We start from the raw sequence: 24024 nt of genomic DNA on the forward strand, positions 1-24024 counted from the left end.
CCGCTTCTTTTTGCTACACTAACCGTATGACTCAGAAATTAGACATTCTCAAATAAAAATGTGGAGAGAACATGAACATACCTCCTTGCAGCTCTTCCAACAAAATGGTTTTATGGTAGGCAACCTGACTGGAGTCAATGGCCTATTAAGATCTACCTCGACTTCAAGATAGCATTACCAGTGATCTACAACAAGAACAAGTTAGGATATGTCACTTTAGAACTAAAATCATTAAAAGCCTTCAAAGAAGCTAAGAATCCCATCATCTTTAGGAGTACTCAAAAGTTCAAATCCATATAAATTTTTTGAAAGAAAACAACAATTTATATAGAATTTTTTTTTTTTTTTGGTGTGTTATCTGTGAAAGAAACTGCCCACCCTTAAACACATGCAATCTATATGAAATGTGGAAGGACACTTATCACAACATATCAAGTCCCCTCCATCCGCGCAGATAACATGAAAATTTTGTTGAAGCCTCTTAGGGGAGATGTTTCTGATAAAATTAGCTAGAGACACTCGCCAGTCAAGTAACTCAAATTATGTATAACTGTCAAAAATATGCTCATTTCAATCACTCCAAACCAGAGTTTTATTTACATTACTGTATACTCAGCAGGAAATAGTAAACCTCCTACAATGCTAGGTTTAAACTTTAAATTGTCTCATTTATTTACATAACCGTGTACTCGGCAGGGAATAGTAAACCTTGTTGATTAGCATCTTGATATTAATTTCTCATTTATTTTTTTCCCTGCCAGGATTAAACAATCTATAGAACTTGTCCACATTGTTTCTGAAAAGCAAGGGCTTAGAAAACCTTTTCAAGGCGTGATAAGCCTGGAAAATCTGTGGAAGAATTGTTCCAATCTATCAATGGAATTATCAAATCAAATATATTAGAAGCCTCACATTTAAATTAACGGAACCAGTATGGTAAAGGCTTCAACAACATTTCATAATGTCCCATTAAAGTCAGCTCAAACTAACATAATATACACATGCCACTTTGGGATCAAGTAGGGTAATCAAGCGTACTTCTTGTATACACATGTAATCCTTATGATGCAACACTGTTAAATATGTTTTCTAAGTCTTGTAAATTATTGCCATGTAACCCTACTATCTCATAAATTATGATTATTTGTATTTATTAAGTTTTATGGTCAGTGTGTAATGTCAATTATGGCATAAGCTTTGCCAGTGTCAAAACATTCATCTGTTAGAACACTTGGGCAACTCTTATTTTTGGAGCAACCATGAGCCATACTTAACAATTTCGGGAAGACCAAGCACAAATGCAGCTTCCAATCCGATAGCCAACTCGTGGAACACATTAAAACTTGCTTGAATTATATAACTCTCACAAATGCAACTCAACTGATATCAGCATAATTTCAATGTCAAACTGAACTAGTGCATAAAAATGTGCAGTCTTAGAATTGATGACTCCCTCGGATATGATCTCTTGCTAGTAATTTTAAACAACTTTATTTGTGGTGGAATGTCAAAGAACCTAATTTAATTATTGCTTAATTGCTATTCAGTGGGCATATGGGAGGAGAAATTGGAAGAATGACAACTAATAATTATTTCTCCATGCAAGTTTTAAACTCAGACCAGCTCTTTGGCCTTCGGTTGTACATGTGGAAATTTAGTGCCATATGCAGGCAAGTATAGAGCCCATGCTGTAAGGTCTATATTCTTTGGCCACTAGAGCTTGTTGAATTATTGGTGAATAATAATCCTGAAAGGCTGAAACCTGTTTACTTTGTAGAACAGCTTCTCCAATTCTGTATTTTTAGTTTGTTTGTATAATATTTTTGAAGTTCTAGCTTTCAGATGTTGAGATGTCCAGTTCATGAGTAGAAAGTATGTCACAATATGTTCAGGTATTTACAGATCAAAATGTCTTAGGAAGAATTTTTCACTAATCATGTCCATGCAATCTCAATAAGCCATTCTTTCTTGAAGTTGTTTCAGACATAAATGATGAATTTACACCCACATACAGGGGGGAAAAAGCAAAGAAAGTGAGGAAACAAATTTCCAAGCTTCTATGAGTACTTCCTACCACATCTTCTTTCAAAAAATTCCCAGAATAAAGCAACAAAAATTGTTTTGCAGTGGCCATAACAGTGTTATCTCCTCCAGATACACTCCAAGATTGGTCACCCAACAGGACAGAGAAAACAAAGACAACATAAAATGCCTTAGGCTTCATCATTGCAACTATCCAGGAAGGCCAGGCAGCATAAATTCAATGTGTGCCAACACTATATCTTGGATTACACTCCAAGTGACATCACAACTTTCCGCTTTTCTAGCAGCCTTTTGTTCAGAAGAATAAAACAGAAACACCAGAAAGCTCTTAGCAACCTTAAGTCCCTAACAACTTGAAAGAAATGAGCATATCAACGAATATGAATGTCAAGCCTCTGGCTGGTCAAGAAGAAATGTTGGCTTCAATTTTGAGTTCTTCAGAATTTGTTTTGGATTCCTCGTAAAATTCATTTGGAGTCTGGTCAGTATGCCTAATTACATCCTTGCTAGGATCATTAGCTTCAATATCGAGTTCATCTGAACTTGTGTCAGCTTCCTCATGCATATCATTGGAAGAAATGTTGGCTTCAATTTTGAGTTCTTCAGAATTTGTTTTGGATTCCTCGTAAAATTCATTTGGAGTCTGCTCAGTATGCCTAATTACATCCTTGCTAGGATCATTAGCTTCAATATCGAGTTCATCTGAACTTGTGTCAGCTTCCTCATGCATATCATTGGAAGTCTGGTAAGTCTCCTCATGCTTACCTGCATCTTTATTAGAACCATCAATTGCTTGAAGATCCTTAGCTCGAATTTTAACACGTTTTCCTTTGATGTATCGATATTCCCATTTTGGTGGGGGATATTTCTTCTTCAGTTTCTTGTATTTGTCCATCATACCGAGCTCCTTGAAGACATTCCCAACCATTGTAACAATTGGAACAGTTGGTCGGATACCAAGCTCTTCCATGTCAGCAAATATCTACAGGAGAAAATATGCATATTAGAATTCCTGATATTTAGAGTATCCAATTACAAACTACTCTTGTGCTATACACAAGAATTTCAGAATCAAAATAACAAAAGGGAAAATGATGTTTGGTGCTGTTAAAACACTATATTGATCAGGTACTTATCAAAAAAAAAATACACCATATTGATCAGTAATAGGAAATAAAACAAGAAGACTGAAATTGGCATAACAAATACAGAGATGCAGTGAATTAGACTCAAAAAAAGATGAAAAGGTAGCTTGCTGAATCAGCGATCATAGGATAATGTAATAGTTTTGACAAATTACTGATCAAATATAGTGAAGATACACACCTATTATCAAATAGTTTAGATGTTCCAATGGTAAAACTTCTTGATGGATATGTATATAGACTTTTGAACTATGAAATCTAGCACTTGTACATAGAAAGAAAATTGTACACAAGTTCGGAGTTCATTTTCTAAGATTCATTTGACTATCGAGTTAAGTAAACATAAGGTGTTAACAAGAGAAAAAATTGGAAGATAGATCTTATGGGATTGACACTGATGACAATATGATCTTTTAATAGTGAATCCATACTCACACTGTAAGCATGTCTATAATATGAAGGTTGTAACACATACCATATGATTGGAGCACATGATATAAAACAACGGATATTAAAAAGAGATGGCATAGCATTACCTCAAACATCTTCTCATGAATGCCCCTTTTATGGTAAATAGAAATCATTTTATCATAGAAAACACGAGGTGTGCTGTCTAAGTTCTCTGTAAATATTTTTGTCCAAAGCTCTTCAACCTCTTCAAGTCTCTCATCCTCTGCTAAGGCATTTAGTAATGTGAAATAGCTTCCCATTGTTCTTCCTTGTCCTTTGCTCAACATCCACTTCGTCACCTACAACCCATATTTAATTGGCTTGATATGATAATCAGAAACCATTATTTAGAAGAAGAAAGAAAAAGTCTGTCAAAATTTTTTTTTTTTTAAACCTGAATTATTCTCTTCCATTCTCTTTGATCCTCAAGAGTCTTCAATGCCTTCTTCACCGTAATTAAAGGGAACTCTAAATCCCAGGCAATGAAGGAATCAAGAGCCCCATAAACTTCCTCTTTGACATTCGACAATTTATTAATCTACAGAGAAACACAGATCTATAATGACCATCTCAAGAGAGCGAAATACAATAAAGAAATTTATCCACAAAGTGTCCTTAAAATGCTTAAACGATTCGCACTGCCAAATGGGCAAGTCAACATTTTTTCTATATGTTGGCACAAACTCATGTATGCTGTACAAACCAAATTTAGGAAAAATAAAAGCCAAAGCCTACACAGTCAACGAGCTTTGCAGACTTGGAAACAGTCCCAATTTTCTGTCTTTTTTTCCACACTCGAGGATATCTTGGTCTCGGACCTTTTGCAGCACATACCTGGAAAAAAAAAAAAAAAAAAAAAAAAAATCCAACAATTTTGTAGGTTAAATTGATATCATCTAAGTTTGATTGCCAAGAATTAACTGATAGCATAAAAAAAAAAAAAAAATCAAATTCCCATGTAAAAAATAGAGACTCAATTAGAATCACTAAAAGATTGCAATAGTTGGTAACATGTCATGATAATAAACACCTTCTTTCAGATATAAGCATAACATGGCTGCAATTCTAATAGAAGAAACTTACCACGACACTGCTCGAAGTCCTGCCTATTTGAATGGATTCCAGTCTTTTAATTATGAATGGCGAAGAGTATGTCAATGTAAACATCCTGGTAAACCATAAAAAATAGGTTGTAAAATCCACAAGTTCACTTAAAAATGAGACAGCATAGAGCAAGTTCACCAAAAGCCCCTGTATTATATTCTTGCTTCTCAAAGCTAAATTAAACCAAACAAAAACTTAGCTTTTATAAAGCAAGAAAATTTAAGCAACAGATACATTCAAAAGCAATAAGATTGAAATCCAACAGTTTCGCTAGAATGCGAAATCTCTCAACTCAAGAAAAGACCAATATTCTCAGCTCCAGTAAAGCTTCGAAATTTAATCTATTTTCATATTTAATTTTTCTCCACAAACCATCAGAGTATTTGAAAATTTTACAGAGAGAGAGAGAGAGAGAGAGAGTTACCGGGTCGAAGTGGAGAAGAGCGAGTTGGTGGTTGAGACCTCGGAGAGAGGCGTGCGTTGCTGGAAGATATTTTCTGTGCCTCTGTAAAAAAATTTCTCTCACTTTCTTCACATCCAAACAGAGAGAAATAATATCTTCTTCTTTTTTGTCTCACTGACAAAAGCGGTGCGTTTTGATGAATAGAGAATAAAAATAACGGTATAATTCTATGAGAGGCACAAAAAATAAGACAAGCACCACGCTACCACGGTGTACTCAAAGTAAAAGTTTCGGTTTTTTCGTCATTTCAGTAAATTTCCAAGGATAGTCAAGTAATTAAGCAGATTTAAACTGTACACTAACCACTCATATATTAACAAGTGCCCAGTTGCAAAATTTTTCACCTACTATCGCGGCAGGAAATCACTACCACATGCCTCATCCTCACAAAACAGTTCTTTGAGACTCAAAAGCAATAGTAGTAGATGCTTGTGGATCTCACACTTCGATAGAAAGCGAAAGAAAGTGGACGACGACGATGATGATCGAATCAGCCATGGCCGTCCGATTCCCCGCCGGCGCAAATGTCTGCTCCTCCACCGCTTTACCCTGTAACTCTCTCTCTCTCTCTCTCACTTTTTCTTGCATTTTCTCGGTTGCCAAACGGAGGATAGCGTATTGGTATTTGTATATATATTTTTGAACAGTTTGTTTCTTTAATTGTAGATTTTCGTTCAATGTGGAGCTCGGAGGATGTGAACGGAGTCAACGTCACCTCTTTCCGGCTTTCTCACCTTAGCGGCGGTTTCGATTCTCCGTGGTAGTAAAGCTAAGCTTGAATTTATAGAGCTTTTAGTATCTTTGAAGTTAATTTGAAACAATTATAGAATATTAAGGAAGGAAATGAATGCATTTTCAAGTTTTCAACTAAGCTATTAGGAGTTGTAGATGTTAGAATGAAGTAGTAATGTCAATGTGTGTTGTGTTAAGATTGATATACACTATACAGGAATAGAAATCGACGATTAAAAGGCGGTTTGATAACAACAAGAAGGAATACTCTTGTAAAGAGCAATAGAATTCGAGCAACTGCAGAGCATTTGGGCCCTAAAAAGCAGAATGGGGGTTCGCAGTACCATCCGTATGAGGACATTGCTGAGTTGACACCGGAGAATCGCGGAGACGCTACACTTACAGCTGCAGAAAGTAGTAGGACAATTATTGAGGTATTACATTGCGTTTGCTTTGTTGATCAGTCGAAACAACTTTCAAAAATGACTTCTAGTGCAAATATATGCTGTTTTAACTATGTAGCCAATGAGCTCTGGCTCAATTAGTACCATTAGGTGTGTTTGTATATAGGATTAGCTCTTGCACTCTTCACTTTGTTGAGACCATTTAAGCTAGAGCTCTACAGCGAGCATTTATGTTAATGATAGTTGTGAAATTATTTTGGGCAGAAAGGTTTGCGAGTCACATATCTGAAGGAGTGAGGGGTAGCTGATATAAATTTTTAGAAATAGAAATCCTGCCCCGATTCACCATAGATGTCAATCACGTAAGAGAAGAGAAATGATGATATCATAAGCACTTAACTAGGGGCGGTTCTTTGTTAAAGTTCAGCTCTTTTGTACTAGATTATCATCCAGCTTTACCTTCCTCTTTTTCTAGAGAAAGTTAGGCAAAAGAAGCAAAGAATTGGTAATAACCATCCATGACCAAACATCTGAAGTAAGCCTTTCATAGTATTTGTTGTGGTTGCATCCTGGTGTTCTGACAATTCTGGAATTTGAATTGCTGTTCTTTCTTATTTCCAGCCAGTTTTGCATAACTAATATTGCCCATAGTGTGTCACATTCAGATAAACAGCAAAGCGACACTTACGTTTTCCAGTATGATTAATGGTGAAGTTCATGAGAATCTCATCTTGCCCGAGTTGCCTTATGTTACTGATGAACATGGAAGTAAGCCAAGAATTTGATGTTTGCCATTGACATAGTTACACATTATAATTGGGCTTGACATCCTCATCTTAAAACTGTCGATGTGCTCTGGTGTTGCAGATATCTACTTTCAAGTGAACAATGATGACAACAGTGCTTTCCAATCCCTAACTTCAGATAACAACTTTGTGGTATGGAATGTGTCCTGGAAAACATGCATATATATATATATATATATATATATATATATATATATATATATATATATATATATATTTTTTTTTTTTTTTTTTTTTTATATTTGCTTGAATATATGATTTGATACAAGTATGAAAATGGTTTTCCTATTATAGACGTAACAAAACTTACTATTGCAGACGCATGATTTTCTTAATTTCTCTCTCTGTCTCTTTATTTCTGTGTGTGCCTGTGTTTGCATGTTTGAGTGCATGTGCACATGTGTTGTGCATGCATTGACATGTTTTGCTCCCTCATTTGACAACACTGTTGACAATCTGTCGTGCTCCTGTGCACAATTAAGAATAGATATAACTTGTCCATTGTGCGCAATAAAGACTTAAAACCCAATAACTTGGGTTGGATATTTCTTATCATAATTGTGCCATCTAAAATCTTTTGCTAGTAGAAATATAGATGATCATGTCTTTGTACATTCCTTTGACTATATACTGTTGACATCAATCACCTCCTTTGACGCGTTAATTCATTGGTCTTTGTTGCATATGGCCAAACATTTTGATGATACTCACAAATCTTGTGCACCATCTTAGGTTCACTCAACAATAGTCTCTTCTTCTCTTTTCTTTTTTTTCTTTTTTTTTTTTTTAAAAAAAAAAACTTCTTTTATCTATAAGTATTGTTGTTGCACTTCACATTCCTCACCTTATGATAAGAAACAATAGCTCAATTGAAAATTTCTTGTTTAGAGCTTGTTCCAGGCTCATGTGTTTTAACATGAAATGCAGCAAGTCATTATAGGCTTGGATACTATGGAAATGCTCAGTGACATGGAGTTATCAGATCCATTAGAAATTGATTTTGGAATTGAGGAAATTGAAGATGAGGATAGTGATATTGAAGATGAGGATGATGAGGATACCATTGAAGATGAAGATTATGATACGGTCTGATTATATTCTTTTTTGCTTTGATATAATTGTTCACATTATGTTTAGCTTCTCAATTGTGAGAATTTTAGCTCTCAAAAAATATTCCATCATATATTAGATTATTCTTTGCAGGACTGGGTTGCTGTTCATGATGATGAAGATGACCAGGATGATTCTGATGAGACACTCGCAGACTGGGCAAAGTTGGAGACGATGCGTTCTTCTCATCCAATGCATTTTGCCAGTAAGCTGACTGAGGTAACATTTCATTGTAAATTTTTTATTTTTAATGGGTTAATGTGCAAGCACTCTGGAAGGATGCAATTGAATTGAGTTTCCCCGCCCCCCCCCCCAATCACAGCTGATCAATATGCAGAATTGCTACTCTGGGTTTTAAATGCCCACTTTTAGTGTATATGAATCATAATGTTGCCATTTTAACATGGCCCATGGACATAGCTGGTCTTGTAATCTTATTTTTAATTGATTAGGTTGCTTCAGATGATCCTATAGACTGGATGGAGGAGCCTTCTGCTAGTCTTGCTATCCAAGGCCTTCTAAGACCTGCCTTTATTGAAGAACAATCTGTCATTCAAAAACATTTATCTGACCATCGGTCCAGTAATGCTGACATAAATCAGGCTGGGAAAATTGTAGAAGACAAACCAGAAGATCTTGGTATGATTAATGGTTACAGACCTGAATCTGGATCATCTGAGGATGGTTCAAACCAGGCTGAGGAACCTGAGAAGGATGAAATCCCTGTAAATGGGACTTCATTTTACAGGTTGGAGATGATTAGAATTCAGCTGTTCTCCTCACATGGACATCCGGTATGTTTAATGGGTTTTTAGGTGTGTTTTGACGTTTTGACGTTTTGACGTCAGTGATGTCATCCTTGACATGCATTGGAAAACACAATCTGTTTGATCTTGGTTACTTGTTTAAATACTGAGCAACAAATACAATCGTGGGTAGAATTATCATATTAAGCTTGTTTAAGTAATTACAGAGGGACTGAGCAACAAATACAATTGTGGGTAGAATTATCATATTAAGCTTGTTTAAGTAATCAAATAGGCAATTTGTTTAAGCAAGTTCCCTCCATGCTTCATGCAATCTGATCAGGATAAGTCCTAGATTCATGCACTGTATAGTCTGTATTGTCACTATTACCACTACTATTGCTAAGACCATTTTAATTAAAAGAATTTCAACAGTATACCTTACTTGAATAACAACATTCTCCTCTGCAGTGCCTTAAATACAGAATGTTTTGGTTTGTGGCCTCTCATACCCTAAAAACTAAAAAAGAAAAAGAAAAATAGTTTATTGATTGGGAGACATCTTTTCATGTGAACCAGTTGGCTTCAATTATCAATGTCTTCATGGTTTACTTATAAAAATACTAACAAGTGAGCATATGGAGATTAAAATAAAATTATTTAAGCACGTATAAAGGACCTAAATAGGGATGCGTTTTATTTGTCAACTGTGAAATGGTAATTTCTGTAACATGAATGCATCATGACATGACAATTCATATGTTTCATGCACCTCTCTGTGCTTGTTAAAAATTCAAATTTTATTTTCAATAAAATTATTCTTTTGTTACTCCTCCACAGACTGTTGTTGAGGTAGAAGACTTCGTGAAAGCTCAACCTGATGCTATTGCACACTCAGCAGCCAAAATTATATCTCGTCTAAAAGCTGGTGGAGAAAAGACCATACAGGCCCTCAAATCTCTTTGTTGGAGATGTAAGGGTATTCAAGTGGAGGTAACTTATAAAAAAATTTGTAATTTGAGTTCCTGGGACATTTATATGTGGCCAAATGATCTGTGCAAGTACATGTACGTGCCTAGCTTTGAGTTCTAGTTAGTTAATACTCTCTGCAAGTACGTGATGTGCAACTGGTCCATTTTTTAAGCACTTTAAAACACAATGCTATCCAAAATGTTGATTAGGTATGATAGGGAAAGGCAAATTGAATAGTTGGTTCACATTATTGAATGTGTTCATGATCATATGAGTGAGAGAAACGATAGTACCATGTGTGAAAAATCCTTTCTCCAGCCACCTTTGATGCATATTTCATGTATGCTGCGATCTTATGTGTATGTGTTGAGGTTTTTTAGACTCTGCTGTAGATAATTACTCCTCATTGCAATCATTACAGGAGGCAGCACTTATTGGTGTAGATTCCCTTGGGTTTGACTTAAAGGTTTGTTCAGGAACACAAGTACAAACATTGCGGTTTGCATTTAATACACGGGTATGGCAGTTATCCTTCAGCTAGTGTGTGTGTGTGTACATATCTGTGTATGCATTTTTTATTCATGCTAATCCTTTTCACCTCCAGCCACCACCTTATCCTTGTCATTGAGGGCTTTTTGATGTCTGGTTCACTGAATCACAGTTTGAGTTCTTGAAATTTACTTATATAAAAATAAATAAATAAATTCTTGAAATTTCAGCCAGAATATAGTGCACTACCTTGTTCAATTGATCCCAAAGATATTTCAGAAGTATTCAATCAAGATTGCAAAGTAGTCAACGGTCCTTGAAATAATTGGTATCTTCTCCTTTTTTATGGAAGAGGAGGTAAAATGTTCAATCACTTAGTAGTGCGGTAGTTGTATTTAGCTATTAGTAAGTTAAAGGTATTCTTTCTTGTATTTTGTGAGTTAACTAGTTTAGGTGGACTGCAACAATAACCAGTCAAAATTCACACCCTTAGGATTGCCGTCTCATGTCCAACAACAATCCATGTCATATTCTTGCACTGTTGCCTCTGTCTATACATGGTCATATCTTGTTAGTTTAGTTGCGAATTCCTCCTATATGTATATTTTTATCTTTCTTTCTTTCTTTTTTCCTTTTTTCTTTTTTTGGAACTATCTTTGATGTACAAACATATCCTTGTTAGAAAGTAATCTTCTATTGCCAATAAGCTTTTGCCTTAACCAACTTATCTTTGCAGGCCCCTTCAGAGTACAGTGCTGAGAGACAGCTTAATGATCTACTATTCCCTAGGATCCACCACAAGCCACAAATGATGAAACAAACACCAAACTGAGTGCTAATATTGATAAATAGCATATTCCAGTTTAATTCTGGATGGTTGTTGTACTCTCTTGGTCGAGATTTGAATGGAAAAGGTCGAGGGTGACAGAAAAAGAAAAAAATCCATAGGCAGTCACCAGCTTATGTAATTGTTCTTTGCAACTAATGTTATAGAAATTCAATTTTTTTTATCAAGCCTCTACTATTACTCATCCATACTCGCATTACTAGGGCTATTTAGTTTCTATGGGAGCACCATTGCTTGCTTTCTCATGAGCTTTCCTAATTTCTGTCATGAGTACTGTTTATTTTATCATAACGCCCATCACATCAGTATTTTTCTTTCACCAATTTGTCTCGCTAGAAAAAAATTGCCAAACATTATCCCAAGTTCAGAAATGTTGGATCTTGAAACTCGGTAATTTATCAAAAACTTCTTTGTTTGAAACTCTCTTCTCACTATTAATATAGTCAAGTAATAATGAAGAGAGTTTGCAGATTGTAATATTGTTTAGCAACTTGTTTGAGTTGAACTTACAGCAGTGTGATAGAACCATCTTAGGAATCAAATGATAGAATATTATGAACTTCAAAAATTCTGTGTCTTTTCCTATAAGAACAGAATGAATGATCACCAAAGCATAAGTTCAACCGAAATTTGCAAATGTCTCTCTAAAAGGTGCAAAATCGTGTATTAACTGTACTGTAGTTTGGCATATCTTTGTTTAAGAGGTTTAGTCTGCATGACTACGTAGGCATGAATTTATATCACAAAAACATATGCAAATGGTATAACATAGACATAGAAATTAGACAGAATAGCAACGTTAAAATTATATATAAAAAAACAAAATGTGCGAGAAAGAGACATAGAAATGTTACAATTAACAAAATCAAAATGTGCCAGAAAGAAAACAAATTGACAAGTTACTGCTTGCCAACATAAGTTTCATAAACCAATTGTGCTGCAAGAATGTCAACAATTGCAGAGCCAACAGACTTGAATACCGTTATCTCTTCTGAACTTCTTCTGCCAACCTTTTCTCCTTTAATCAACTCTACCAAATTTCCTCCAATATCTCCCTTCTCGATTACCCTTCTCTCAAAAGCACCCACCAATTCTCCAGCTTCCACCAATGCAGCCTCATTATCCACAAACACTCTTCCTCTCCCTATAGCTTCGTCATCACACTCCCTCATCGAGTGCTTGAAGGACCCAACCAAATCCAAATGCGCCCCTGCCTTCAACCTCTCGCCCTTCACAACTGGTGTTTCCGAATTCGTTGCACAGCTCACAATATCTCCCAATCCAACAATTTCTTCCAAACACCCATTACTCTCAAAACACACCCCATCAAACCCAGCATTTTCTCTCATTTCCTCGGCCAATTTTAGTGCCTTTTCTATTGTTCTGTTCCAAATGATCACTCTTCTCAAACTGGGTCTAGCCGAAAGATGTGCTTTGATCAAATGGGGTGCCATAGCACCAGCACCAATCATCACAAGCGTTTCACTGTCATTTCTAGCCAAAATCTTCGATGCTAAGCCAGAGACACACGAGGTTCTATAAAGGGTCAGCACAGTGCCATCCATAGAAGCCAAAGTTTGCCCAGTTACAGAGCTGAAGAGCACGTAGCTTGCATGCACTCCCGGCAAGTTCAGCGTGGAGTTTTGAGGGAAATAGGTGACGAGCTTCACACCTACGTAGGGGAGAGAAGGGGATGAGGACCAAGAAGGCATGAGAAGGAGAGAGGAGGATTGAGAAACGGAGTAGCTTTGGCGAATCGGGGTTTGGAGGGTGGACGAGGCTGCAGGGAGAGATGATTGCAAGTGATCTATTAGAGTTTGGTGAGACAGGATGGCGTGCAAAGACTCAGTGGAGATGAAGATGGGAATGGTGTTCATGTTATTGGGATTTGTATCGTTTTTGTTGGGATTTTCATTGTTGAGTGGATCGGGTATGGAAGCCATTGATGAGAGCTGGGGAGGTTTTGGTTTGGGTGATAATAGAGGAGGAACTTAATGAGGAGACGAAGACGAAGACCAGGTTGTCGGTATTGTCACGTAGAGAGGTCGGAAAAAAACAAAAGGATAAAATTTAGGCAGAGACCGAGACTCGTTAGTCTTGAGAGTTTTATATAAACACTTATATATTATAAAACCCTCGTAGTTTTTTACCGAGAAGGGGAAAAAAATATGAATTATATTTTAGACTTAGACTTTATATTTTAGAATTGGTTCGTTCTCAAAAAATAAAAATAAAGACTTTAGAATTGGTTTCAAATTAAACTTATATTTTTAGAAGTTTTAAATTAAACCTACATTTTTAAATACAATTCAATTCAAATAATAAATTCGTTACATTTGAAGTTGTTAATGGAATAATGATGTCATGGACTCATGGTAAATGGGAATATGGTTTGAATTAAACATTTCTAAAACTTAGCAACCAAAAAAAATAAATAAATAAAACATTTCTATAAGAGTATAATATTTTATTATTTGAAGATTCTAAAAGTTTAAATTATAATTTGCAAGCACCCTTAAACTATAGAATTTAAAATGTTTGTGGTCTTTACTTTTCTTTTTCGTTTTTAATGACTTTGGTAGGTGGGTGGAATGGAAAATATGACCACAACAGAGATTCCAAATTAACAAGTACGAGATTCTTAAAAAAAAAAAAAAAGTTAACAAGTACGAAAATTGAACATATGAGAATTCACCAATTAGAAATTTGCAAGAAGAAATTGATCTACTCGGATCAAATGCACTCCAACGGTCAAGTTAGTTAGTTAATTTGTTGAGTAAGATTAAGGGAAAATGGCAAAGTTTTGGGATCATAAGGTACACATACATACATACATACATACATACATACATATATATATATATATTCTGGTTTAAGGGTTCTCTAATGGAGGTAGGTGCTCGGTCTTGAATGACATGTCATCCTCTCATGATGCCTAAACGGGGGATATGGATCCAATGCAATAGGTATTGCACCGAGTGCAATTACTTTAATCCCTCTCACATAAATTTTTACCATTCTTAACTTTTAACTTTAACTATTTAACTTCTTTAACTATTTTTTAACTTTTTGTATTTAATGGCTGAGATTAAAAGTTACTTTTTTCAACTTTTAATTTCAACTATCCTAGGTATTGCATCTGATCTCAATCTCCTAAAGGGGTCTTGTTGGTGCCTTCCCATGGTTGAAGGTGTGAAGGTTTTGTCATGTATTAATGTTGGGTGTGAATGGAGATGATCTGTTGTAAAATGCTCATCATAAACAAGAAGTAAAATATAATTTCATTGGGAAAAAAATTTAAAAAGAATTAAAGAAAGCATCTATTGATTAATTACCAAATTATATACCAAAATTTAAAAACAAGATATTGTTTAAACCTGTATCCTTAAGCTTACCCAAGAGGAAAGATTGTAGTAAAAGCTAAAAGACGTGTATTTCCCTGGGGGGGGGGGGGGAAGGTATTTCATATGGAACCTGATGATAGAGATGTAAGAGAGGGGGAATGGGGTCAGCCATTTTAGGACTTGAGCATGGTCCTCTGATTAGCTGTGAGTGCGATCTAACTTTGCCGGAGAATCTTCATTATCAACTGCATAACTAACCTTCTAACTTGGGGCATCAAAGACTCCATTTGCCATAAGCTTGCCTTCTTATGTATTAAAGTTTCTGCAATCTGATCTAAAAAGTATAAGAATGTTAGCTAAACAAATGTTTAAAGATAACATTTTGTTCTCAGAGCAAGTTGTAAAAGTTTTTATTTTTATTTTTAAAAAATTCTTCCAGAAATACATATATACAATCATTTCGCAAGAACCAATGGAATTTCCATATATTGATAATGTATGTGGATTACATTTTTGCTTTTCCCCATAACAATCAGATTCCAAGTGAAATGATCTACAAACCGATTCTTCCATGTAAGATCACCAGATAGTCGAATACCAACGTGGCTTGCAGTTTAAATAGTAATGCAGCACTTGTTCTAGTTGAGTTGCCAGAAGTCGCTAAAATCTTTTGTTCAAGAGAGAATGCATCTGCATTGGTATACATGGCCAGAATGTTTATCAACCAACTGCCCTAACCCACACAGTTGAAATGGTTCAATTCGGCCTGGGATGCAGTACTTTCTACAGCTATCCACCATTCCTCATATTCATCTTTAATTCTCTCCTCCTGGCAAAAAGAAACATTGATAAGGTTACAAGAGAAAAAAGTGAAGATTGCATGGGTTCAATAGTTCAAATTCTTGCAAGCTTGAAGATGCATTATGCTTTGTGTCAGTTGTATTTCTGACAATTTCAAGGTCCTACCATCCTACCATCCTAGCGCATTTACTATTCAATGGTCTGGTTATTGGATGAGAAAAATATGCACTTCAAACCACAAATTCAAAAAACACTGCATTGATGCTGTTGAATGGGGATATGCACGATGCACCAATAATTTTGCCTTTGATTAAACCATCTGTTTATCAAAACATGCACATCCAGCCCATACAAAAAGCTGCACTCACTATTAACTAAATTTAAAACATGAAGCTCCTAGTTTTGGGTAAGGGGAAGACAGGAAGTGGTGGGAATGGAAGTTATTTCCTTGAACTTCTAACACTAAGCACATTTTTTACTTCATCATTTTCATTTATCTCATGCTTAAATGGTTTGACCCTTTATTTTTCTTTTTTCTTTTTCTTTGTTTATTGCTAAGTAACACAATCACTTGTGATTGTGCAATATGAACACAGGTCACACTCCATCCTATTCTTATGAGAAGAGCGTCAGTTTAATCAAAACTCATTAACATTCTACAGGCATAGCAATGGGTGGGGTCAGAGGTTCTCCTACCACAGTAAACCAAAAAAGAAAAACTCATCCTATAGCTGTTTTGACATGGAAGATGGCAGTAGGAAAGGGCAACAAATCTAATATGTATAAGCATCATAAATATACTAACCATGTTGCTAAGCTCTACTGTATTTTTCTTATTTTCAATATCATCTGCAACTCTTATGGCTTCAACCCACCAAGAATCTTTACTGCAGTTGTCTGTAATGTTTTCATCATTGTAAAGCAAAGCATGTTCCTCATAACTATCAACAAATTGATAGTTGAGGTTATTAACTCTTGACACACCATGATTAATTGTCTGATCAGAATCAAAGAAAACCAAAGGATCAGGGATGATATCAATCGGGATTGGTCGTAAGGGAGATCGGTAACCTGAAGCCATCAACACCCTTTGTTAAATGATCAATCATGCATTAAGAGGATATTAAAGTTGATAGCTTTTAAGGAAAATACTCTTATGCACCTCTGCAGTCAGGATCATGACATTTCTGATAATAAACAGCCCTTCTTAAGTCAACAATGTACATCACTGAACCAAAAAAACATTGATGCACATTAGTATCTATGACTCAAACATTAGCTATAAGATTGAAAAAAATGGAACAACATTTGTTTACTGCCAAAATAAATAAATAAAAATTCAAGTATTTTGATGGGTGGAGTCGTATATCCATGGGGTGGGTCCAGAGGGCCTTGCCTTGGTGAGGTTCTATGTCATAAAAAAATAAAAAAATAAATAAAGGTATTCTTCTGGCAAGCAGATACTAATAAGTATGACCAAAAGAACAAGAGCTTTGATGGGATGTGGATCCAAGTCAAGTATGGATATAAAAGGGGTCTTCAAAAAAAAGTGATATAAATAGGCCAAATATCAATTGAGAAGAAAGGGCAAAGAGTATGGACAGTTTAATGATAGGTAGCAGATGCAGAAATTAAATTTTTTATAAAAAAAATTACCATGATTGCTTTTATGCTGTCTACCAATTCGCTCACAGTATCTATTTCTTGACATGCTGTAGACCATCAATCCATATTCCGAGAACCAAAACCAGCTCTGTATTTTTCCTATAATTACATCACAATATCAACAAGTTGATAAACAAAATATAGAAGGCAGCATTATGTACATACATTGTTTTGCCACTGAGTTGTGAATGCAAAAAGTTTTAATACATTAATATTCTTCCAATCAATCAAAGGATAGACCAATTAAAAGCTAAATCAATTTATCCTCATTCTTTGTTCTTTCTTTTTTATTTTTGGATAAAAAACCTCATTCCTTAAATGAAGCTGATAATATACAAAACTATAATTAAAATACAAAATAATAAACTACTTGAATGTCAGTGACTGCAGGAGTGAGACCATCTAAAAATTCTTAGGATTAAACGCAAAGAATCTTTCTGTTAAAAGGGTGAAATTAGTGAGAGATGAGATAGACAGAAGCTCAGTACTGTTACTTGTGCAGACAGATATCTCAAGCAAACCCAAGTCTAAAAATATATCATATTGAATGAGAATCATCTCAAAGCCATGTATAAACTTATTAAAAAAGTTCCTGACCCAATCAAGCTTTAAGCAAGGCATAACATTCCATATATTAAAATAAAAATCAAGTTCTTTTACTTCATTGAAACTTGAAAGTATAGTATTAAACCAGCAGTAGCACCTGAGACATTGCCAATGGAGGCAATGAATTCTACAAATTTGTCTAGAGCTGGAAATGGTGACTTCCCCAGGAAGTATGTTGTTGTAAGATCACTTGTGCAAGCACTCAATGCAAATTCTTGAGGGGCACTGTAATAATTTCCAATATTATGATTCTCCTGCAGAGAGAAGGAATTCCAGTTGAAAAATAGATCAATTTTCAATACGAAATGTTCAGGCCACTACCTACTTCACAAACCAAAGATGGTTTATGCTTCATCTCCACAGTAGATTCAGACATGTAAAACCCATGCATTAGAAATAAAATAAAAATAAATAAATAAAAAAAACCTTAAGGCATCATGAGACATATCTAATATTCTAGTGTATTTTGACAATGAAAGATGCAGAGTCCAAAACTACCTCAGTATCAAAGAGCAGGGTTTTGACACAATCTAACTCCATTTTGCAGACTAGAAGCTTCTCGCAATCAGCATCCATATTGCAAATCAAGGATGCCATGAACATCTCTTCCTCACACTGTTCTTTCATGACATAAAAGTTTAATTACCACACGCTAACAGTCAATGAATAAGGCATGCCAAAAAACCACTCAAAAGACAGGTTTCACCTTTACATGTTTATTATAATGATGGATATTATTGTAAGGATTCACTTGGTGATGCATGATCCTAAACATCAAGTTTTCGTCCTAATCTTCATAGCAATGAAACTTAGCAACAGCACATGATATTTTAAAATTTAAAGGAATAAGCACAGATAATTTTTTGACAAATACCAGTATGAGTGATATAAGTACTAAACGTATCTTGCTTACTAGTCACAAACAAACCTCAACCTACATAAAATTAATGAAGCCAAGCCATCAAAGAGAAACCTTTGTTTTCCTCTTTGAGTGCCATAGGAGTGCTTAATAGCATGGTGCCACAGATGAGGCTGAAAATCTAAAACTAGATGCCGCTCACATGCACAGTAACCAAACTTGTTTCTTAGAGGAAAGCTAATGTAAAGAGTACCATTGTTAATGAGAGGAAGCATCTGAATAGCTCCTGCATTGCTTCATATATATAAAAACAACAACAACAACAACAGTAGTAATAATAATAATAATAACATAAAAAATAATGCAATGAGAGAATAATATTGCTTACTTTGAGATTATACATTCAAAAATTAATCAGTAAGAAGATATCATACCATGTCCTTACATTTGAATCGCCCCATAGGTAAAAGCACAGAATTCTTCCCTGCCTTTGATGATAGAGCTAAACGAAAGCAACGATTTCTAGAATAGACAGCAGTGTCCACGAAAAGTTGGCTTGATGGTTCGGTGGACGTTGAATCTTTCCTCACAAAAAATTTCTCAAATCTTTCATCACTCCTCCTTGCACTTAGAATCCGAGAGCATATCTGATAATATGTCATCATATAGTGACAAGAAATGATATTTCTACAAAAAGAGAACAAAAGATTCTAGTAACTCAAGCAAATTCTATTCTAGCAGGCTAACAAAAAAGAGGTGGTGGTACTTTGTATCACAGGGATATATAACTCTCCACCCACCCACCCATATATGGGTGGAGCTGAAGTGTTATATAACTCATGATTCAAAATAAAAAGTCAAAAAAGAGACTTCATGATAAAGACATCATAACTAAATTATATATTAACTTTATATTTCCTAGGTTAATTGGAATTAATAGTTAATATCGGAAGATGCAATAAAAATTTATAATTTTAACAAGAATATATACTTAACTTCATCTTTAATTAGCGACAAAAACAATGCATCTCAATCACTGTTAGATAAAACGTTGATATGCTTCTCATGGAGGCGTACCTCGGCAACAAATGCACCTGCATGTGAGTTGTCCTTGAAAGCAGTCTTTGGTATGCGAATAATTAAATGCCGAGAGAACTTTTCTGCACACAAGAATCTCAACTATCATCTACAAAGTTCATGATAAATTAAATGCAATACAGAATACTTTACATCTTATAAATATTCAAAGACCAATATGAGACACATTGACCATACAACTATAACTTTTCCTTGGAAAATTGCTCTCTCTCTGTCTCTCTCTCTCTCTCTCTCTCTCTCTCTCTCTCACACACACACACACACACAAGCACACATGCACGGGGCAAGGAATGGACTAGAAACCTGGTGGCCCAAGCCATTCAGTTTTTGCTTAATATATGCTAACTCCAAAAACATATGGACATGTTTGTTTGGTTCTTCAACAACTTAAAACTTGCTGCAGTAAACAGAATAACAATTATAACAGGAAAAGAAGAAATCACAGGCTGAATACTACCAATTTTTAAAACTTTATATGTAGGGGAAAAGAAAATGTTGCTTTTAACACCCCAGATGTAGGGGAAAAGAAAATGTTGTTTTTAACACCCTAGATGTAAGGGAAATGTTTTAACATCATGGGTAACCACTAGGATCTACACCTGCAACTTATTCAGTAGTTTAATGTCAATTTCAAGTCTCTCCCATGGTTGATACTGGTTCAATAAAGAAGGAACACGCTCTAAGACTTTCAAGATAGAAATGCATCCAACTTATAAAGAGTATTGATGTTCAACAGAAAAATTTCCTCACATAAACAAATCATGAATAAAAAGAACTGTGACTGTTGTTCAGAAAAAGGAAAACAATATTAGCACTCACAAAATATTCTTGCAAAGCATATGGCATATATTGGCTTTGTCAAGGACAATAATAAAACAACAATGCAAAATTTTGTCAAAATTTATATTCTACCATATCTTTATTAATTAAATGATTCCAATTAGACCAAAAATATTGTTCTCATCATATTCCAATTAAAACGAAAACAAATAATTCAGTACTCAACCCAAATTTATATCTTAATCCAGAATGAGAGCTTGATTTAGAGTTGCTGGCTACAACTCATCATGCATAGAAATGACGAAGAAGAAAGGATAACTATTTTGTGAGTGATTTAGAAATTGTATCGATCAAAATTAATCAGATTAAATTGTACATTATAATGTTGCTGACTAAATTTCATAATCTACATCAATGGAGGACATCACACAAAGACAATTAGGGACTTTAGCATGTGCTAGACAAACATACCTTCAGTGGAGGAATCGAGCTCTACTATCCATTCCAGGTTTCCTTGAATGGAGTATTTATCAAGTAAGGCTTCAAAAATGACTGATATCAGGAGATCAACCATTTCATCTCCGTTGTTTTCTGCATTCACTCTCTTACTGAATTCTAAATCAAAGTAAAGGTGGCATGGTAAACCCTGGAAGAAGAATAGTTACAAACTTTTGGACATGACAGAAAATTTACTCACAAATTCTCACACTTTTTGTTTTTGATAAGTAAAGTCTCACACTATTTCTCATAGGGTTGTTACCTCCTGAATCACTTCATAATGATGACGGAATTTGGAATCCATATTTTTGTACCTGAAATTGAGCAACATAGCAGTAGAAACACTATGAGAAGGAAAGAACCTCAAATAGTTACTAGGTGCAAATAATTATGGGAGGAAACGAAAATAGTAAAGACAACCTTTGCCAGAACTCCTTATATGTTGAGACAAGGAACCTTCGTTGTCCAGAAAAATGATCTTGATAACTAAAAACCCGAACATGCATGTGTCCTTTGGCAAACTTCATTGCTTCATCCTGCCTAGGAAATGTAGCCCATATTTCCTTCCTTAAAAACAAAGGACCAGGGTCAAGTCATAGGGTAAGAAACTAAAAATTATAGTATAAGAAAAGCACCAATTGAAGGGAAGAATAGGATCGCACACATACCTCGAGCTCAATTTATTTTGTTCGCTCAGATCAACACGTATTTGATGTAATAATTGCAACAAACTGGATGGTCTCTTTGGGGGCACACCATTTGGAGACCCATAGAATACAATAGGAGAGAACTGCTTCCCAGGATTATTTTTGTTGGCTTTAACTGTTGCTGTATCAAACTGAAGCAATAAAAAAAATATATAATTTAGTGATCTGAGCAGTAGAACAAACATCAGAGCATTAGTTTTCAACAAACCAGTACAAAAGGACAGCACTTTCAGCATTCACCATTAAAGCATGAAATGAAAGCAATGCATAGTATATACTTTCTCAATGGAGAGTTGCACATCTTTTGCTTTTTTGGGTCTTTCTCCAGCTGATCCTGAAGATGGAATGCCAGGAGATGTAGAGACCTCTTGTGTTGAATTCCCATGCTTCAATTTGTTCTTTCTTCTTTTTCTTTCTCTAAAAGCAGATTCTGAAACAGAAGTACCAACAAATTTCTCACAATCATGAGAACAAGTCACACAAGGAAATAATTGCCATGAAATCGCAAAAACTGAAATCCCTGAGGGCCCATATGGATTAAGAGGAAGTGGAGGAGAGTAGAGTAAAGTTGGCCGGAAATGGGCTAATTTTTGGCCAACTCTACTCTGCTCCCCTCCACCTCACTTCCTCTCCCTCAATAATGGACCATAAGGATGTTGAATTTTAGAAAAAAATTGTAAGGTTCAAACACTAGCATGCATTAAGACAACACAGCCGTGAAAATTCCAAATGCAGCAAGGACTGTACACGAAATTTGAGTGCTTTCGGTAACTACAACCCTCTTTCATTCCCAACTTATATAAATCAAATTACCAATACATATCAACCATCTCAATTCAGTACATATGGCTAATCATAACGTGCTAATACGAATGTCCTATGTACATATATAAATAAATACACACGCGTGAGCGCGGACACACACATATATAATGCCCAATTGACACCAACATAGAGAAATCCAACATAATGAACTTTATCACTGCTAATTAAAATCAATGTCCTTCAACCCTAAACCTTAGAAACATAATAATTTCCCCAAACCCTAGCATTGAAGCCACAGTGTGACTCAGAAATTACAATCGTTCTTAAATCTTATAAATTACAATCATTCTTGAAATCAGATAATTAAGATCCTTGTAACTTGTAAGTAATCAAATGATATACACTCAATTTTGTGAGATAAATATAGATCAAACCCCCTAATCTAACATTGTAAGTAAACAGGGAAAACAACAAAATAAAACAAACTTAACTCACTGTTGGTTGGCGAGAAAGTGTAGGAAAACGAAAAATGTGTAAATTTGTTATGTTTTCTCAGAGAGAGAGTGAGAGAGAGAGAGAGAGAGAGAGAGAGCTTACGGGGAGGAGAGACGCCGCACTTGAAGCACTCGAACAATCGATCAACGTCGTCCATGCTCTTAGCTGATACAGTATTTTCTCCTTTTTCCCGAATGAGTGCTTTTTGCCTTCTTTCAGAGAGCGGGAATTTTTACTTTTTGAATTTTTTTTTTTTTTTTTTCAACAGTTTTCAGCATTTTTTAGAAGAGGGGTGATACGTCCACAATATTTTTACAACAAATCATAGGTGGTTAGTTGTTATTGGTTCAAATTTGAACCTAACACTAAGATTACTTTTTTGCCCCAACAATAACAACCAGTAACATCCTGCCACTTAGGATTTGTTGTAAAAATGTTGTAAAAATGTTGTGGACATATCATTTCTCTTTTTAGAAAGATGTATGGGAGAAAAATGTATAGAAATACGTGTAATGATGTTTAAAAATTAAAAATTTGTGTTTAAGATGATGCACCAAACAGACCCTTAGGGTCTGTTTGGATACCACTTATTGTTGAAAGTTGAAAACTGAAAACTTGTGTTTAAGATGATGCACCAAATAGGCCCTTATGGTCTGTTTGGATACCACTTATTACTGAAAATCTGTGTTTAAGATAATGCACCAAACAGGCCCATAGGGTCTGTTTGGATACCACTTATTACTAAAAACTGAAAACACTGTAACAAAATAATTTTTAAATGTGTGAATAATGTCGTGGGACCTCATTTTAAAGAAAATTTTGCTGAAAAAAAAAAGTTTGTGAGTCCCGTGCACAAGACCTACTAAAAAATGTGTGAGCTAGAAAACGCACAAAACGCGCTTCCCAAACTCACACTTAGTGCACGTTTGGATAGCATTTTTAACAACGTGTTGCACATTTGAGTCTCCACAATGGGTCCCGTGCATTGTGGAGACGCAAATGCGCTATTTACACATTTAAATTTTTTTTATTAAAACTGGGTCTCACAATATTATTCAACTATTTAAAAATTATTTTGTTACAGTGTTTTTAATT

General features: G+C 35.1%; 4 protein-coding genes across 5 annotated transcripts; 1 reads left to right on the forward strand and 3 right to left on the reverse strand.

Moving 5' to 3' along the window:
• Positions 1-1909: 1909 nt before the first annotated feature.
• LOC142618308 (pentatricopeptide repeat-containing protein At4g21190) lies at positions 1910-5324 on the reverse strand. Its single transcript, XM_075791218.1, has 6 exons — positions 5167-5324; positions 4722-4806; positions 4374-4472; positions 4033-4176; positions 3725-3937; positions 1910-3025 (listed from the first exon to the last, which is right to left on the reverse strand). Exons 2-6 carry the CDS (start codon positions 4803-4805, stop codon positions 2447-2449), a joined length of 1119 nt encoding a protein of 372 aa, XP_075647333.1. The 5' UTR covers position 4806; positions 5167-5324; the 3' UTR covers positions 1910-2446.
• A 284-nt stretch (positions 5325-5608) lies between these two features.
• On the forward strand, positions 5609-11478 carry LOC142618527 (uncharacterized protein At3g49140-like). 2 transcript variants are annotated; one of them, XM_075791478.1, is made up of 11 exons: positions 5609-5756; positions 5872-5965; positions 6155-6371; positions 7007-7109; positions 7209-7279; positions 8075-8233; positions 8351-8476; positions 8710-9051; positions 9844-9996; positions 10397-10492; positions 11201-11478. In XM_075791478.1, exons 1-11 carry the CDS (start codon positions 5684-5686, stop codon positions 11294-11296), a joined length of 1530 nt encoding a protein of 509 aa, XP_075647593.1. In that variant the 5' UTR covers positions 5609-5683; the 3' UTR covers positions 11297-11478. The 2 variants fall into 2 exon arrangements, with proteins under 2 accessions (XP_075647593.1, XP_075647594.1); XM_075791479.1 differs by lacking the exon at positions 10397-10492.
• Positions 11479-12092: 614 nt separating this feature from the next.
• LOC142618824 (protein SAR DEFICIENT 4) lies at positions 12093-13386 on the reverse strand. The gene has a single exon (XM_075791858.1). The coding sequence runs from the start codon at positions 13252-13254 to the stop codon at positions 12211-12213; it is 1044 nt and encodes a 347-aa protein (XP_075647973.1). The 5' UTR covers positions 13255-13386; the 3' UTR covers positions 12093-12210.
• A 1701-nt stretch (positions 13387-15087) lies between these two features.
• On the reverse strand, positions 15088-23140 carry LOC142619166 (uncharacterized). The gene is made up of 14 exons (XM_075792244.1): positions 23032-23140; positions 21948-22099; positions 21631-21800; positions 21383-21529; positions 21225-21276; positions 20936-21110; positions 19664-19746; positions 19021-19233; positions 18226-18342; positions 17825-17981; positions 17113-17220; positions 16619-16684; positions 16262-16527; positions 15088-15484 (listed from the first exon to the last, which is right to left on the reverse strand). The coding sequence occupies exons 1-14, from the start codon at positions 23084-23086 to the stop codon at positions 15389-15391; spliced, it is 1857 nt and encodes a 618-aa protein (XP_075648359.1). The 5' UTR covers positions 23087-23140; the 3' UTR covers positions 15088-15388.
• Between the last annotated feature and the right edge of the window lie 884 nt (positions 23141-24024).

Source organism: Castanea sativa, chromosome 12 (assembly GCF_040712315.1).
Source record: "Castanea sativa cultivar Marrone di Chiusa Pesio chromosome 12, ASM4071231v1".
Classification (NCBI taxonomy): domain Eukaryota; kingdom Viridiplantae; phylum Streptophyta; class Magnoliopsida; order Fagales; family Fagaceae; genus Castanea; species Castanea sativa.

Excerpts from the sequence above, each read along its gene's own strand:
- LOC142619166 (XM_075792244.1), bottom strand. The coding sequence starts at position 23,086 with ATGGACGACGTTGATCGATTGTTCGAGTGCTTCAAGTGCGGCGTCTCT. Across the intron at positions 21,277-21,382 it reads TATAAGGAGTTCTGGCAAAG|GTACAAAAATATGGATTCCA; the intron begins GTTGTCTTTACT and ends GCTCAATTTCAG. Across the intron at positions 19,234-19,663 it reads CAGGTGCATTTGTTGCCGAG|ATATGCTCTCGGATTCTAAG; the intron begins GTACGCCTCCAT and ends ACATATTATCAG.
- LOC142618824 (XM_075791858.1), bottom strand. The coding sequence starts at position 13,254 with ATGGCTTCCATACCCGATCCACTCAACAATGAAAATCCCAACAAAAAC.
- LOC142618527 (XM_075791478.1), top strand. The coding sequence starts at position 5,684 with ATGATGATCGAATCAGCCATGGCCGTCCGATTCCCCGCCGGCGCAAAT. Across the intron at positions 6,372-7,006 it reads GTAGTAGGACAATTATTGAG|ATAAACAGCAAAGCGACACT; the intron begins GTATTACATTGC and ends TGTCACATTCAG. Across the intron at positions 8,234-8,350 it reads AAGATGAAGATTATGATACG|GACTGGGTTGCTGTTCATGA; the intron begins GTCTGATTATAT and ends TATTCTTTGCAG.
- LOC142618308 (XM_075791218.1), bottom strand. The coding sequence starts at position 4,805 with ATGTTTACATTGACATACTCTTCGCCATTCATAATTAAAAGACTGGAA. Across the intron at positions 3,938-4,032 it reads AATGGAAGAGAATAATTCAG|GTGACGAAGTGGATGTTGAG; the intron begins GTTTAAAAAAAA and ends TATGGGTTGTAG. Across the intron at positions 3,026-3,724 it reads TTCATGAGAAGATGTTTGAG|ATATTTGCTGACATGGAAGA; the intron begins GTAATGCTATGC and ends TTTCTCCTGTAG.